Consider the following 15,000-nt stretch of genomic DNA (forward strand, 5'->3'; position numbering starts at 1 on the left):
AGCACTCAAATAATGGTTAACTTTATTTTTACACTGTGGTCTGTAGTATAGCTAGTCTGTGCACCTCTTCCAAATCTAAGTCTCTGCACATTTTAAATCTGCCACTCTGCAGTGCATCACAGCTTTCCCAAAGTGCAAAAATTGCACCTTCAACCAGCCTTACTCCTAAATCTTAATAATGTCTCTAGTGCGCATCATAAACTGGGTCCATTGCTCCTGTATAGATACTTTTCCGGCCTCATGATCACTTCAGCTTTGGAGAAACTTATGTTTTATGGGGTGAAATACAGTGGTGAATTTTTAAGGCTGAGAAAAAACCCCATAAGAATTCAGTCACTCCATTGTCAAACCACCCATAGAGATGTTCTTCAAGGCAATTGAGCAAGTTGGCTGACTGGTGCAGAGAAAACAGGGTTAAGGTGGAGGGTTAGCAACCATTATTCCCTGAATGCAGACACTGATGACTGAAGGCCCTAGAACAATTCTGACTTCAGACACCGGGATCTATATATAGAGGAAGAGGACAGTACAGGAGTACATGATTAGGACAAGGTGAGCACTCTGAAGTTAGCAAATTCAATTTTTTTTTATGACTTTACTATTCCATCAAAAAGTCCCACGTCCTACAAATAGGCTTATTCAATTGTTCAATAGGCTCCCCTCTTGCTTTCTTATCAACTGCTGCCAATATTACTCCTTTAAAACCATGTGGCCCTCGAGGTGTTGTGATAATGACATGGTCCAGCAATGAAGGCATACTGCAACCTAGCTACACAACAGCTGGGAGCCGCAGGTCACCCATCTCAATGACAGGAGGTTTCTCATTCTTTTCACATTATTCTAGTTTATATATATATAGTTATACCATATGTATCACTTCCAGAAAATAGTGACTCAATTCCATCAGTCGCTGCTCCATTATAATATAATATATAATTCTAAATTCCTTACCATACAAACATTAGTGTCCATTCTGTGGCAAACCTACCAGTGTGTTTTTAGACTGCGATAGGAAACCCATGCGAACACGGGGAGCACACACACTTAGTGGTCCTAATTGAAGTAAGCTTCTTCAAGCACAGTGCCCTTAACATTTTGCTGTGCTATGCTAATATGTATACGCCACCTATCACAGTTTTCTTAATTGGTTAGTGTGATTCCACTTTATCAGAGTGATTACGTCCTGGCTTCCATAACAACAAAATAAAAGTAACAAAAATGTTAATAGAAGCGATTATGTTCTCGGTTGCAAAAGGTTTTACCAATTAATCAGTGCAGTTAAATTTGAATAATAGAGTTAGGAATGAATAAAACTAAAAACAAAGTTAACTAATTTGTAAATTTTAATTGTTTAAACTTTCATCCAAGTTTATCATTGGATGCACAATTTATGGATACAGATACTGTAGATATTGGATAATGTTGACATTATTGAGGCACACTTATGGGCTGTGTTTATCCCAGGTTACAGCAGATACTAGTGGCAAGGGCGGGTATGGAGGACAATTCATTTTAAAGAAAACAATAGTCACAAAAAAACCCAAAAAAACACATCAAGCTAAAGTCTGTTTCACAAGATCATTTTTATTGAGGAACTAGATGTAATGTTAATTTACTAAAGTTATTTTAAGAAGTGTAGTTTTTACTTTGTTTCCTTTGCCTGTGTACACCAAATGAAATGAAAGTCGAGAGGTCGAGAGAGAGAGTTCTTGATGTAATAGCGCACGTTTATTACAACAGGTGCAAAGGACAAGGTTGTGTAGGCCAGAACAACCAGGTATTTTCTTGGCTCTGAACTGTACTAGAAATGTCAGTTAGACTCCATGGCCAATACTATCTGTTTCCTTGCACCAGCTTCATAAATTTCTCCCATTGCAATGTCAGAACACTGAAAACCAGTGTTTCTTTCTCAACACACACACAAATATGAACATGGTAACAGGATGCCCTATTGTGAAGCTCTGGTCGCTAGTACCTGTGGTCCACATATTAATTGTCTGATTGTACAAAGCTTTGGGCTAGACAACCTGCAGCATCTCGACTGTTGTCTGTGCAGCTGCAGTTTCTGTAGATACGACACCTGAGCACAATTAACAGGAGGAACTTTACCGCTACACAAAATAAAACTGTTTTCAAATGTAACTATAGTTTACTGGTCTTATCATGGACTATTGACTTGCTGTAAAAACAGGGTTGTAAAAGAAAAACAAAAGAAAAAAGAAAAAAATTATTATAGTCTGTTTTAAGTCACTCTACAGAAGCCCTGGCCAACCTGTGGCTCTCTAGATATTGTGAAACTACAAATCCCAGCTATCGAGCTGGGGCTTGTAGTTTCACAACACCTGGAGAGCCACAGGTTGGCCAGTCCTGCTCTACAGAGACAAGTGAAGACATTTTATAAGACCTTTTATAAGTGTACATGTTCCCTCATTTGCTGGTGGTACAGGTTTTTATTCGTGCCTTCTAAAGGCATTTCACTTGAAGTTTGTAAGAGCCAAACTACTCAATCATTCCATATACAATTCCATCAATTTAGGTACCAAGTATTCACTTTGAACATTCAATATACTGAAATAATTCAGTAAAAAAAAGGCCTTTCAAAATACTTTTCTTTTCCAAGGCTTGTTTTGCAAAATGGACAAAGACATTAATTTCTAAATGGACGGCAGACTTTGACATGTATTATACTTCTTTCTTTTTGAGGATGAGTGGCCCCACGTTGTCTCCAGTTAACTCGTTGTGTTTGTTATGAGAGCCATCACAGACCGGAAACTGTAAAGGAGACAAAATAATGTTCAGGAATTAAACACAGCATTAATCAAGGAAGCTTAATACACATTTTGGGAAAAAATATGGATTATGAGAAAAGTGACAATTTGCTAAATACATGTTTCACAAAGAACATCGGATTTACCAAATCAATACAGTCGGACTCTACTAAATACGTTTAGCGGAAAAGCAGAATCAGAACCCTATTAAAATTAAGGAAAGAATCAAATGATAAGAACATTTTTGCAATTTAGCTCCTGAAAGTTGTAACCATGTCATGAGCAAGAATATCAGGATTTTTACCAAGCTCATATCTTCTTAAAACCCCTTTTGCAATGAAAGCAGAACAATGAAAAAGCAACAGAAAAATATAGTTGTACTAACACAGCCAACCTCACCAAAAAGTTTATAAACTGTATTATATACTGTAAAGACACTTAACTGATTTTCCAAGGTTATGACAGATGATTGTGTCCTCATAGTATTTTTTTATTAAATTAGTACTGTTCAACTGGTGGCCTGTGGGCTACATCCAGCCCACCAAGCTTCAACAACAGATCTTGGTGCATCATGAGAAGTTATAGTAACCAGCAGTTTATCTAATTGAAAGTTTTCCTGGTGTCTGGGTAATAAGGAAACCAAACAGTTTTAATGACAAACCACATGGCTTCAACTGTCACTTGACTTCACTGGCCAGTAGCCCTGAAATTATAATGGATGGAATAGCTAGATTTAGGGGTAAATGTATGAAGCTCCGGGTTCTTCAACACCCGCAAGTTCGGCGTCTTCAGCGCTTTAATTTAAAGTGGCGCTGCCTTGTAAAGGGAAGTTTCCCTTTACAAGGCAGCGCCGCTTTAAATTTAAGTGCTGAAGACACCGAATTCGTGGGTGTTGAAGACCCCGGAGCTCCATACATTTACCCCTTAATTTCTATTGTTTCTTCATATAAGCAGGGACATGTAACACAATGCATTTAAGTGCATAATTTGCACTAAATCATAGCAACCAGATGCTTACTTCCATTCTATCTTGCAAAAGTTAGATTGCAGATTGGTTGCTGTGATTCAATGCACCTAAATGCAATGTTAGTTAAAGAGGCCTTGAGTGTGATGGGCCTTCTCAAAGAGTATGTGTAGGGACAAGTTCATTTTAATTAGGGTGAGGACACTGAATGCGTTGTGGGCTCATTTTTTTTGGTGTAACCGAAAAACCTTGCGAAAGACTCGTATGCGAGTTGAAACGTGTTGGTGCGTTGACGGGGAAGACGAATGACATTCCATGAATATTACAGAACAATCCTTATGTTCCGGTTTTAGCAGCTCTCTTTTTTTGGACGGGCACTGTTTTTTTATTGTGGATGCTTTATATCTCCATTTATCTGGTACGGATTCCTGTATGTCTGTCTCGGAAATTGTATTATTTGTACATCTAACAATGTTTTAAATGGGAGTTGAATAAAAGCATAGTGTTTTGCTTGATTTTTATCCACGGTATCACAGTATGTGCATGTTTCTTTTTTTCTCCTTGCATGTCGGGTGGAGTATATCCCATTAAAACACCTGGAGTGAGGAATTTGAAGGTGGAAAGCTACAGTACCAGTCATAACCATACATATTTCAGCAAGAAAGTGATGGATTCCCATCCCGAAATATTTTGTCTTTTGCTACCGATGGGAGGTTTCTTCTATAAAGTCGGAGTAAATAAGCAGATCTACGGTAATGTGAGTAATGTTGAGACATCAAAACAATTAATACATCTACAGGATCCCTTTATGCTCTTTTCCTAGTTTGTAATTGAGACAGATAAGACTTTTTTCCATTGACATGAAGACTGATTATGTCATATATATAGATTTCTGTGCTATTATACGAGTAAGCACCTATTTCTCCTTCTCCATTTTTTTTTCGGTTACATATCTTTGTGTAGGAGGTGTGACTATAGCGAGAGGCAAGGGCTGCATTTTTCTCTCTTTTGTTTGCGTCTGTATGATTTTGAAATTTATATTTTATGTCATTTTTTGGTAAGTCCCTTCACCACTAGTGATACAAATATAACAAGATATTTCAAGTTTATTAAAAGGATTGTTAGCTTTTGGACAACCAGTTCTAAAAAATTTGACCCATCTGTATAACAAATAAGGAAGTTTAAAACCACTGGAGGTAGAAATATGGCGTAATCTGCCGACACCAACTAAATTAGAAAAAAATACAAGCAAATAGGCATGTATATAGGAAAACATGGGGTGGGGATAAATTGGAGAATTATGAATTGGACATCTCTTGTATTTTTATGCTGGATTACATTTTTTTCCCATGTATACCTTCTCTGCACTATTTCTATTGTTTTAAATAACTTATTTTGCATGAAAGCCACATAGTGCCACTTCTGCGTTCCATGCTTCTTAAAAACATGAAACAAATGACTATTTTGTATGCATGGACAACTGCACAGTGTAACTTCTTTTGTCCAGCACACAGTTCTCAGCGTCTGATCTTCCAGTGCAGAGTACCCCATCCCCACTCCTGTTTTTTATTCTATTTTCTGGATGCAATTTATTTACTTTATACTATTATTCTGTTCTGCAGAGTACTACTTATGCGGTTCTGAATAACTGAAGTTTTACTATCTTTAAATTAGTTTAAGTTATACTGATATATTTAGGTTACTTTGTACTAAGTTATATTGACTAATATTGTCTTCCTTGGATGTAGGACAATGTGTTTCTTGGATAGATCTGCTTTTTATCCAAAAGGGGCACAATGCAGCTTGTGTGATTACTTTTTATTTTAGGAAATTGGGGAGAACTGAACTGTTACAAAAATAATTTTTTCAATTGTACATCATCAAGAAAATATGGCGCTCTGTACCAAAGAAGTTGGACCGCACTGGACTAAAGTAAAGCTTTAAATTTGAATGGTGAGTTTTGCAATAAAAAAAAATATAAAACTTCACTGAAAGGTTAAGTAAATTACACACCAGTAATTGTGCTATGACAATAAACACATATACTTATACTACACAGTTGGTAGAAAAATACCCTAAAAATTCAAATATTTAAACATCATAAACTATGTCAAAGTTCAGTGTACTCAAGTAATGTGGTAATGACATTGCAAATTAGAGCTGGCTTGTTGCCGAGCGTCTTGTTATTTCACGAAGCGATGTCTGACAATACAACTTTCTACATGAGTAGCTGAGACCATTTGCATAGTAAAGCTATCCACAAACACACTGAATTGATGGCTAATTTGAGGATTTCAGACAAAAGTGGAACTCTGTTGATGCCAAAACTAATATTTTTCCAGCCCAATGAAAATCAAATCTTGCCGTTCAATGACCACCTCTCTCCACATGTGAGTTCATCAGTGACTTGAAATACTGGGCCCTCAAAAATCAGTATGTTTAGCTCACCCACAAAACGGCTGGATTTGCACAATTGGCATTTGAGGCCAAACTGGAAAAGGATCTATTAATTTAGTGCTTATACCAGACAACAGGATTGTAAAATGCATAACCAACTTTTGAGATTAAATAGATTTATAAAATCAATTTTATTAAAAAAAAATTAAAAAAAATCAATTGACAACTGCAGACTAGCAATCAACTATATTTTGTGGTTTGATTATGGATGATCAATAATGTTTTGGGATTATGATAACTATAGGTCACTGCTACAAAGTGGATTTTTATACTTCTATGAACTTCTTCTCTCAGAGCACAATGGGGGACACTAGAGGTGGGGTAGAGGAGCCTGGGCACTTTAAATCTCTCTCTAAAAGTTCAAGCTCCTCCCCCTCTATATGCCCACAGACAGCCAGGACTTCAGTATTTGTCTAACAAAGACAGAAATAGAAGTATAGAACATGAGAGAATAGAGAAGTGTATTCTTCAACAAGAAAAAAGAAACAGGAACCCAACAAGACCAGTGAAGAACTAGGAACAAAACAAGAACAAGAGCGTACAGAATGGACGTCCAGTGTCCTCCGTTTGACTCAGAGAAAAGGATTTAACATAGTATAAAAATTAACAAGTATAAAAATCCTATTTTATTTTTCATCCACAGGGGGGGGGGGGGGGGGGAACACTGGTGACTTCTCAAAGCTGTCCTGATCGCAGGGTATGATCAGAGGGAGTGGTGCACAGCAACCTTATGTCCAAAATTAGCATCTTTGGAAGCAAAAAATTTAAAGCTATAGAATTTTATGAACATGTTTCCCGAAGACCAGGTGGTCGCCTGGTACAACTGCTCAGCCAAGGCCCTGTGCCGCATCGCCCAAAAAGCACCCACCGATGTAGTAGAATGATGCATCACTTTTAGGGAACAGGCTGCCCTGCCAACGTAAGCCTGATGAATTACCAAAGTAATCCGCTCAGCAATGGTCTGTTTAGACGGCGGTCAACCTCTCTTCTGGGCATCAAAGAGGACCAAGAGGTGATCTGTCCTACACACTTCAAGGGTCCTGTGGATACATGTTCTCAGGGCCCTGGCCATGTCCAGAGTGAGGAGAGCCCTCTTCCTCTGAAGGCTTACCCCAGGTCTAAAGCAGAGCTTACAATGTGTGATTAAGATGGAACTTGGAGACTTCTTTGGGCTGTAAAAGAAACCTTAGTTCTAAGAACAGCCCGAAGATCTACAAGACAAAATCCCCAGTTCCAAAACTCTGTGGAAATGTCCAACAGAAAGAAAGAAATAAAGAAAGAAAGTCTGCACCTCTGGAAAAAGTGCCAGTTTTCTCTGAAAGAAAATAGATAGCTGCTTGAAGGTTAAGGATTCTGCCCTAAGGCTCAAGTTCCCATCCAGATCCACCTGCAAGAAAAGTCAACTGGCCAAGAGCACAGTAGCAGTAGGATAACCCTTCCTTTGCTAAGCCAGCCAAGGTAAACTTTAATGGTGCAAAGGTCCCTGCCTTAGTAGGTCTGGTCTTAAAGGCAGATGCCACAACTGGCCCTCCACCATGCAAAGAATGTTTGTGTACCACAACCTTCTAAGCCAATCCAGTGCCACAAGAATCAGCTGAACAGATAATCCTTTTACCTTCTTTAGCACTCGAGGAAGAATTGCACTAGGAGGGAAATGGTAAATCAGACTGAAGTCCCAAGCTACCGACATGGTGTCTACCAATAACACCTTTGAATCCCTTGATCTGGAGAAACGCTCCATCTTGTAGTTCAACCTAGATGTCAACATCTTGCTGACTCCACCTATCCACTATCCCCTGGAAGATTTCCAGGTTAAGGGACCATTCCCCTGACTGAAGGGCCTGGCTGCTGAAAATATCTGTTTCCAAGTTCTCCACCCCTGGCGTGAACAAACCGCAATACATTAAACATTTCATTCTGTCCACTGCATGATACTGCAGGTTTCTCTCATGGACATGAACTCTTAGTTCCTCCCTGATGATTGATATATGCCACTGCCTGATTGGATCATCACCCGCAAAGATAGAGTCCATGTTGACCAAGACTTTCATGCAAAAGTGAACCAACACCAGTCGGCAAGCTATCAGGGACTTCACAAGCCCCTGTAAAGAGAGCATTTTTTTTCCTGTGGGAAAACACCCATTGCAGGCTGGAGTCAAACAGGAAGACCAATCCCTGGGAAGTAGTCAGGTTAGATTTCTTGTTGTTCCAACTGAGAGCTTCTAAGGTCTGGGTCGTCTATCAAACCTGGGTCATTCCACATCAAATCAACACAGGGTTTCTTCGATATGGTGACTACCACCGGGAGAGGGGTGAACAGAAGATTTAAAAAAACTAAGCACAGTAAAAACTAGTTTTGTTTACTGTACTGTGCTGTCTCACCTCGTATTGTAATTTTGTTTGTCCCTGTACGGTGCTACGGACACCTAGTGGCGCCCTATAAATAAAAATGAATACTAATAATAATGGATCATATACATGGGAAAGCTTTAAAAATGCCTTTTTGACTTTGCTGCATCTCCATAGCTATAATTGCATGGCACCTCTTCTACTCACCGTTTTAGAGCGCCAACATCGGCAGTAAGCTGCTTTGGCAATATGCAGGTCTTCTATATTTATTTCATTCACTACTTTAGGATTCTCCTTTTGGATTTTAAGATTAATCAGACTGTCCTTCTGTTGCTTCTTCTTCAGCAGGAATGGTCGAATTGCAAGGTAGCCCAGCAGTGCAAGGACACCCAGGAATGGCAATATCTGCAGCCATTCTGAAACTGGAGAAAACAGGTTTATGTAAAAAAAGAAAAAATTTACATTAATTCAACACACAATGCTTTCCTTACATGCACCCGATGATTTATATAAAGACCTTTGACTTGAAACTATTTGAGCTAAGTGGAGTGGTTAATTTTAGTTAAGCCATATACAATATATGGGGGAAATATATGAATGCTGGAGTTAGCCTTTAAGATCGTTGTTTCCATTTAGTGACAAGTAGTACTCTGCATTCAACTCAGAACTTAGTGAAACTACTAGCAGGATGGCATGTTTTCCGGTCAGTAGCTACGCGCCAATTTGCGATGCACTGTGTGTTCTGACACTTTCTATCTTAGCCAGCTCTTCTGTGGGATTGGACCAGATGGGCTAGCCTTCGCTCCCCACACACATCAATGAGCCTTGAGCGCCCATGACCCTGTGGCCAGTTGTCCTTCCTTGGATCACTTTTGGTAGGTAGGTACTAATCACTGCATACCGGAAACACCCCACAAGACCTGCCATTTTAGAGATGCCAGTCCTCTGTCATTATAATTTGGCCCTTGTCAAAGTCACTCAGATTCCATACATGTTTCCTGCTTCCAACACATCAACTTCAAGAACCGACTGTTCACTTGCTACCTAAATATAAACACCTGTTGACAGATGCCATTGTAATGAGATAATCAATATTATTCCCTTGTCAATGGTTTTAATGTTGGGGCTGATCGGTTTATGTAACACAGAAGTGATACTAAGCCTATATCTGTAAAACAAAACTTTAACATATTACGTTTTACCTATAATGAAAGCTTTAAAGCAGACATACGCTCATCTTACCACTTAGAAATTGACTGAAATAGGTTAAGCATTCTTTTGTTCTGTTAGAGATCCTTATAAATATATCAATAAAGTAAATAAAATAGTAAATATAGTTCACGCTATAAAGTACTACTGCCATCTACTGTCCAAAATTAGTATTCCAATCAATTATTTCAGTGAAGCAGCTATATATAGAGTGCAAAGTGAAAGATGCATTTGGATCTCTGTTGGGTGATGAAAATCTGTCTCCTCCATGTAGGCTCTAGAATGCATGATTCAACCTGAAACACAGCAGGCTTGAATGGGGTCTCCATGCTTATATCCAGGGAATAATTTATTTGTGACAATCTTATTTTCTGAAGTTGTGTAAATAATTTTCTTATTCATTTTTTTGTGTCAGTTTATTATAATTTCTTTGTGCCAGTATCTCTCTGATGGTATAGAACAAACCTTTTTATTAGCGATTACTTTTATCCAATTAGAGGACATAGGTTTACGTGTCATGGAAAACTTAAATGATAATTTATCTATACAACATTTGTCTATACAGAAGAGTCTTCTTCTGGCTATATCTTTAGTGGATTTATATACATTTTTCATCTTGGAGAGGCGCAATCAATCGTCAAGTCTCATGAGTGAGGAGATAACTGCCAGCTTTTTCATTTGCTTCAAAGCTAATAAAACAGAGGGACAGCAAGTTTTCCATTGACACATAACACTGCTTAAAGAAGATATTTCAGGATATCTTAGGCTCTCTTCTTAGGATTTTCAGACTTTATGAGATAATACTTCATCTGCTTACCCACCAAAATAGCTATATGACTTCTATGGACTTTTCATGCTGTTTGTAACAGAATATATTTTTATTATGTCATAAATAAATACACATTGATTTTTAAATTTACCAAGTTTCTGCCATATATTCGATTTTTTTAAATATTACTATCCCCACAATAGAAGAATTTTGGAGCGCAGCCAGATTGTTTTTATGTCTTAGTTTTGAAATTTAGAGATAGCACATTCTCTTATTGGCAGCACCTGCAAATTATATATAAAATGTATTTCATTTACTTATTTAGCATCTAAGGTTTCATCTGTCTGTTTAACCCTTTTCATGATTTATTATGCAGCATGTCCTTTATACCACACAATGAACATACACACCATGTTGATAACAAGTCCACTTAAATGCTGTTGCTGTATTTGACAAGTGCATCATCATCATCATCATCTATTTATATAGCGCTACTAATTCCGCAGCGCTGCACAGAGAACTCGCTCACATCAGTCCCTGCCCCACTGGTACTTACAGTCTAAATTCCCTAACAAACACACACATACATACATACAAAGTGAGACTAGGGTCAATTTGATAGCAGCCAATTAACCTACTAGTATGTTTCTGGAGTGTGGGACGAATGCGGAGCACCTGGAGGAAACCCACACAAGCACTGGTAGAACATACAAACTCTACACAGATAAGGCCATGGTCAGGAATTGAACTCATGACCCCAGTGCTGTGAGGCAGAAGTGCTAACCACTAGCCACCATATCCTATGAACTGTATGCAACAAAGGCCAAAAAACAATTGACACCCTAGTGGTTGCCAAAAGTTTTACCACCCTCAGAAATATACAGAACAAGGGAAAACAGTGTTATTGATGATATACAAAAGCTTCATTGTTAAAAATATATTTAACTTAGATAAGCATCATAAAATGTGTATGTAAATTATAAGCAAATGTCTGCTCAATGTCACCCCTGATAATATACTGTACAGACGTTAGAAGAATATGGAATGAATGTTACTGTTACTCTAATTTCCACCTAACAACTACATGAATGGCTTTGATGCTGAACATAGATTTGCACTCCCTATCATCATCATCATTTATTTATATAGCACCACTAATTCAGCAGCGCTGTACAGAGAACTCGCTCACAACAGTCACTGCCCCATTGGGGCTTACAGTCTAAATTCCCTAACACACACACAGACTAGGGTCAACACACACACACAGACTAGGGTCAATTTCAAACTATATTCATGTTGCACAGATCACATGATAAATACATGTCTGCCCGTGTCTTTATCACTTTGCAGTAGGAGGGACAAAAGATGGCTGTTCCAACTACCTATTATTATCGTACATAAAGTGGTACTGATGAGGAAATATGGACCAGCAAGTCACACATACCCTTTGTATGTCACATCATTTGATTTCAGTGGTAATTTATTGCCTACCAATTAAGCAAATTGTTCAATAATTTAAACAATTAATTTTGATATCATGTTAATCTGTCCTTCATGTATTAAATACCCTACTACAAAGTTCTTGCAATGTGTGAAATAAAAAGCTCTGAGTACACCATTGTTGTACTCACAAATGGAATATTACTAGGCTGAACATTATTACTGTGTAGCACTTTAATTGTCTATGCTTCTGCAGAACGAAAGAACAAATTGTACAATCGGGTTTAAAAGGGATGGGTTTTGTTAGACATTTTTTAATATCAACCCCCACCCCACCTCTGTTAAGTATATAGGGGTATGGGTCTGGTGCCCAGGATTTCTGATGTTCACAAGTAAAATAATACAAGTACAGGGACCCCTTCTAGGTCATAGGTCTTGAGTTTTGAAAAAACACAGGACTATGGGCTCACACATATAAAAAGTACCTCTAATATGTCCTCTCTCCGGTGCGTTCACCAGTTTGTGAACGCAGCTTAACAAAGACTTCAAATAGGGTTCATTTCACTGTTTGAAGAATGAATGGTGGATGAATCACAAATGCAGCATGACATATATTGCCTTGTGCCAACAATCTCTATAACTATCACTATGAATGTATGTGTGAACTGCTGGAGTATTCTGCCTATGGGTCGCTGTTTGGTGCAGGCAGTTTAACCAGCACTGTAAGTAGGGCTCACTGAACTGCTTGAAGACAGTAAGCTTAAATGATCACAAAAGTAAATTGCATTTGCCTTGCATCCAAAATTCCTCTAGCTTTCACTATACTTGTGTGAACTGCTGGACCATTCTACATAGGGTTCACGCAGCTAAGGTGGGACTTATCATGAGAGCATGAAATGTGCGCATGTATATATACCCCACATGTAAAAGGCATGTTTGCAATACGGTGGTAACCAACGATTGTACTTGGGGAGGTAGTGTGGTGTCAATGGAGGGCACTCCATTGACCTTCTTGTATTCACTTGAAATCCAAAAGAAAGTGCAGAACCCCCAAGTCCAACAGCTAAGGCAAGTGGACATGTGGTCATTGTTCATAATAGGCTATATTCCCATACCCATTTACATGCTTTAACTAGTAAAAACGTGATTTTAATATAGGTTGGCAAGGGGGCTTAAATAGGTTATCAAGACGATGTTTACTGCTCACACAATACATTATTTTAAAACTTAATAAATCAAGAATAAATAAAGCAAGGTTTCACTGGTATAACTGAAGAGATCACTAGTTTTTTTTTGTTTGTTTTTACTCATTTTAGGTTGTTTTGCTTAAAAGTATTATGTTTAAGATCCCTATAATAAATGCACATACATAGTATATACCAGTATACACGTGTTTTTGTACCTACTGCCAGGAAAACAACAAGACATGTTTATATCTCTCATTATCGCCTGCTCGAGCACACTAATACATGTATTCTGCACACTGGACGTGAACGTTCGGGCATATAAAACCGTTTTGCTGAGGGCCACATGTGAGATCTCTGCCAGGACATAAAGTTACTTTCTTTTAGTCTCATTGTAAGTCTGCAGGCCCTGACTGAGCACTGCAGCCCTATCCAGTTACCTGTTAACCTGATAAAGCCGGCGATACTGTCAGGTACCGGCAGCCTCTTCAGATAGGCTGGAAGCTGCACCTTGATCACCCGAGCTATGATCTCCAATACCATCTCGTCAGTCTACTTTATCTGTTCCCGGGCAAAGGCAGCTAAGAGAGGACAGTTCTCTTCCTGGTAGACAGGGCTGCTCCTGACCCCTCAGTGTTCCTCCTTCTCTCAGTATACCGCTCCTCCTCCTCCGTCTCTCAGGGACAATGCAGAGTTCACTGACAGCCTGAGAGATATCAGCGCTGTGATGTGTCAGTCAGTCACTTAGACAACTTAATTTGTTCCCCAAAATATGTATCACAACACATTATATACAAAGAATATGCGTAATAAACTATGTAAATATATAGATATAGACATGCGAGTGAAAAAAAAACACAGAAACATAGCAAAAAGCAATATGAAAGTGTAACGTCAACATTTTAGCCTCATTTTTAGGAACTTAGACGTGTATTTATTACAGGGTGTTTTTTTTCTTTATTCTTTTATTTGATGAAAGTGTAACTGTTGGGTTTCCAGTTGCAGTGTTCATGTGCTAGTGAGACCTCCAGCAAAATGTTATTGCTACATTTTAAAATAATAATAATAATAATTTCTAAACTTCAAATAATTCAAACAGTGAAATTGCATACAACATGCAGAATAAAATGATTAACATGGTCAATAATGGAAAATATTGACATTTGCAGGCACTATGGGGCTATTTATAGATGGGAGAAAAGCCCTTTTAAGGCTTCTCCTTATTTATTATTATTATTATTATTATTATCCTTTATTTGTTAGGCGCCACAAGGTTTCCACAGCGCCGTACACAGTACAAACAGTAGACTAAACAGGGTAAAACAGTACAAAAAAATAAACAAAAATACCAATACTTCAGAAACTCCAGGCAGGGCCACCGAGAGGGGGGAAAAACGGGTACTAATTACCCGGGTCCGGGCATGTCAGGGGGCCTGGCCCGGGCCCTGGCGCCGATGAATTTTTTTTCTTTTTTCAAAACAAATTTTTTTTCTTTTCTTTTCTTTTTTTTTTTAATCGGCGGTCGTTGGTGGGGGGAGCAGGGTAGTTAAAAAAAACCAAAAAACATACTCACGTGATTGCGGCGCCGGCGTCCCTCCTCTATGCTGCTCTGTACTCCATTGCTCCAGGCTGACGGAATGCCGGGTGTGACATCATCATGTCACGCCCAGCATTCAGTCAGTCTGGAGCAATGGAGCACAGAGCAGCAGAGAAGACAAGAAGGAAGAGAGAAGTAAAGGTAAGTGAAGGGAGGAAAACGGGGGGCAGCATGACACAGAGGGGTTAAAGAAAGGAGGGACAATAGCAGTATGACACAGAGGGGTTAAAGAAAGGAGGGACAATAGCAGTATGACACAGAGG

At 38.6% G+C, this 15,000-nt stretch overlaps 1 protein-coding gene across 1 annotated transcript; it reads right to left on the minus strand.

The window, feature by feature from the left end:
- Positions 1-1,564: 1,564 nt before the first annotated feature.
- Positions 1,565-13,795, minus strand: CISD2 (CDGSH iron sulfur domain 2). The gene is made up of 3 exons (XM_075201003.1): positions 13,581-13,795; positions 8,746-8,960; positions 1,565-2,772 (listed from the first exon to the last, which is right to left on the minus strand). Exons 1-3 carry the CDS (start codon positions 13,681-13,683, stop codon positions 2,683-2,685), a joined length of 408 nt encoding a protein of 135 aa, XP_075057104.1. The 5' UTR covers positions 13,684-13,795; the 3' UTR covers positions 1,565-2,682.
- Between the last annotated feature and the right edge of the window lie 1,205 nt (positions 13,796-15,000).

This window comes from Mixophyes fleayi, chromosome 1 (genome assembly GCF_038048845.1).
Source record: "Mixophyes fleayi isolate aMixFle1 chromosome 1, aMixFle1.hap1, whole genome shotgun sequence".
NCBI lineage: Eukaryota > Metazoa > Chordata > Amphibia > Anura > Limnodynastidae > Mixophyes > Mixophyes fleayi.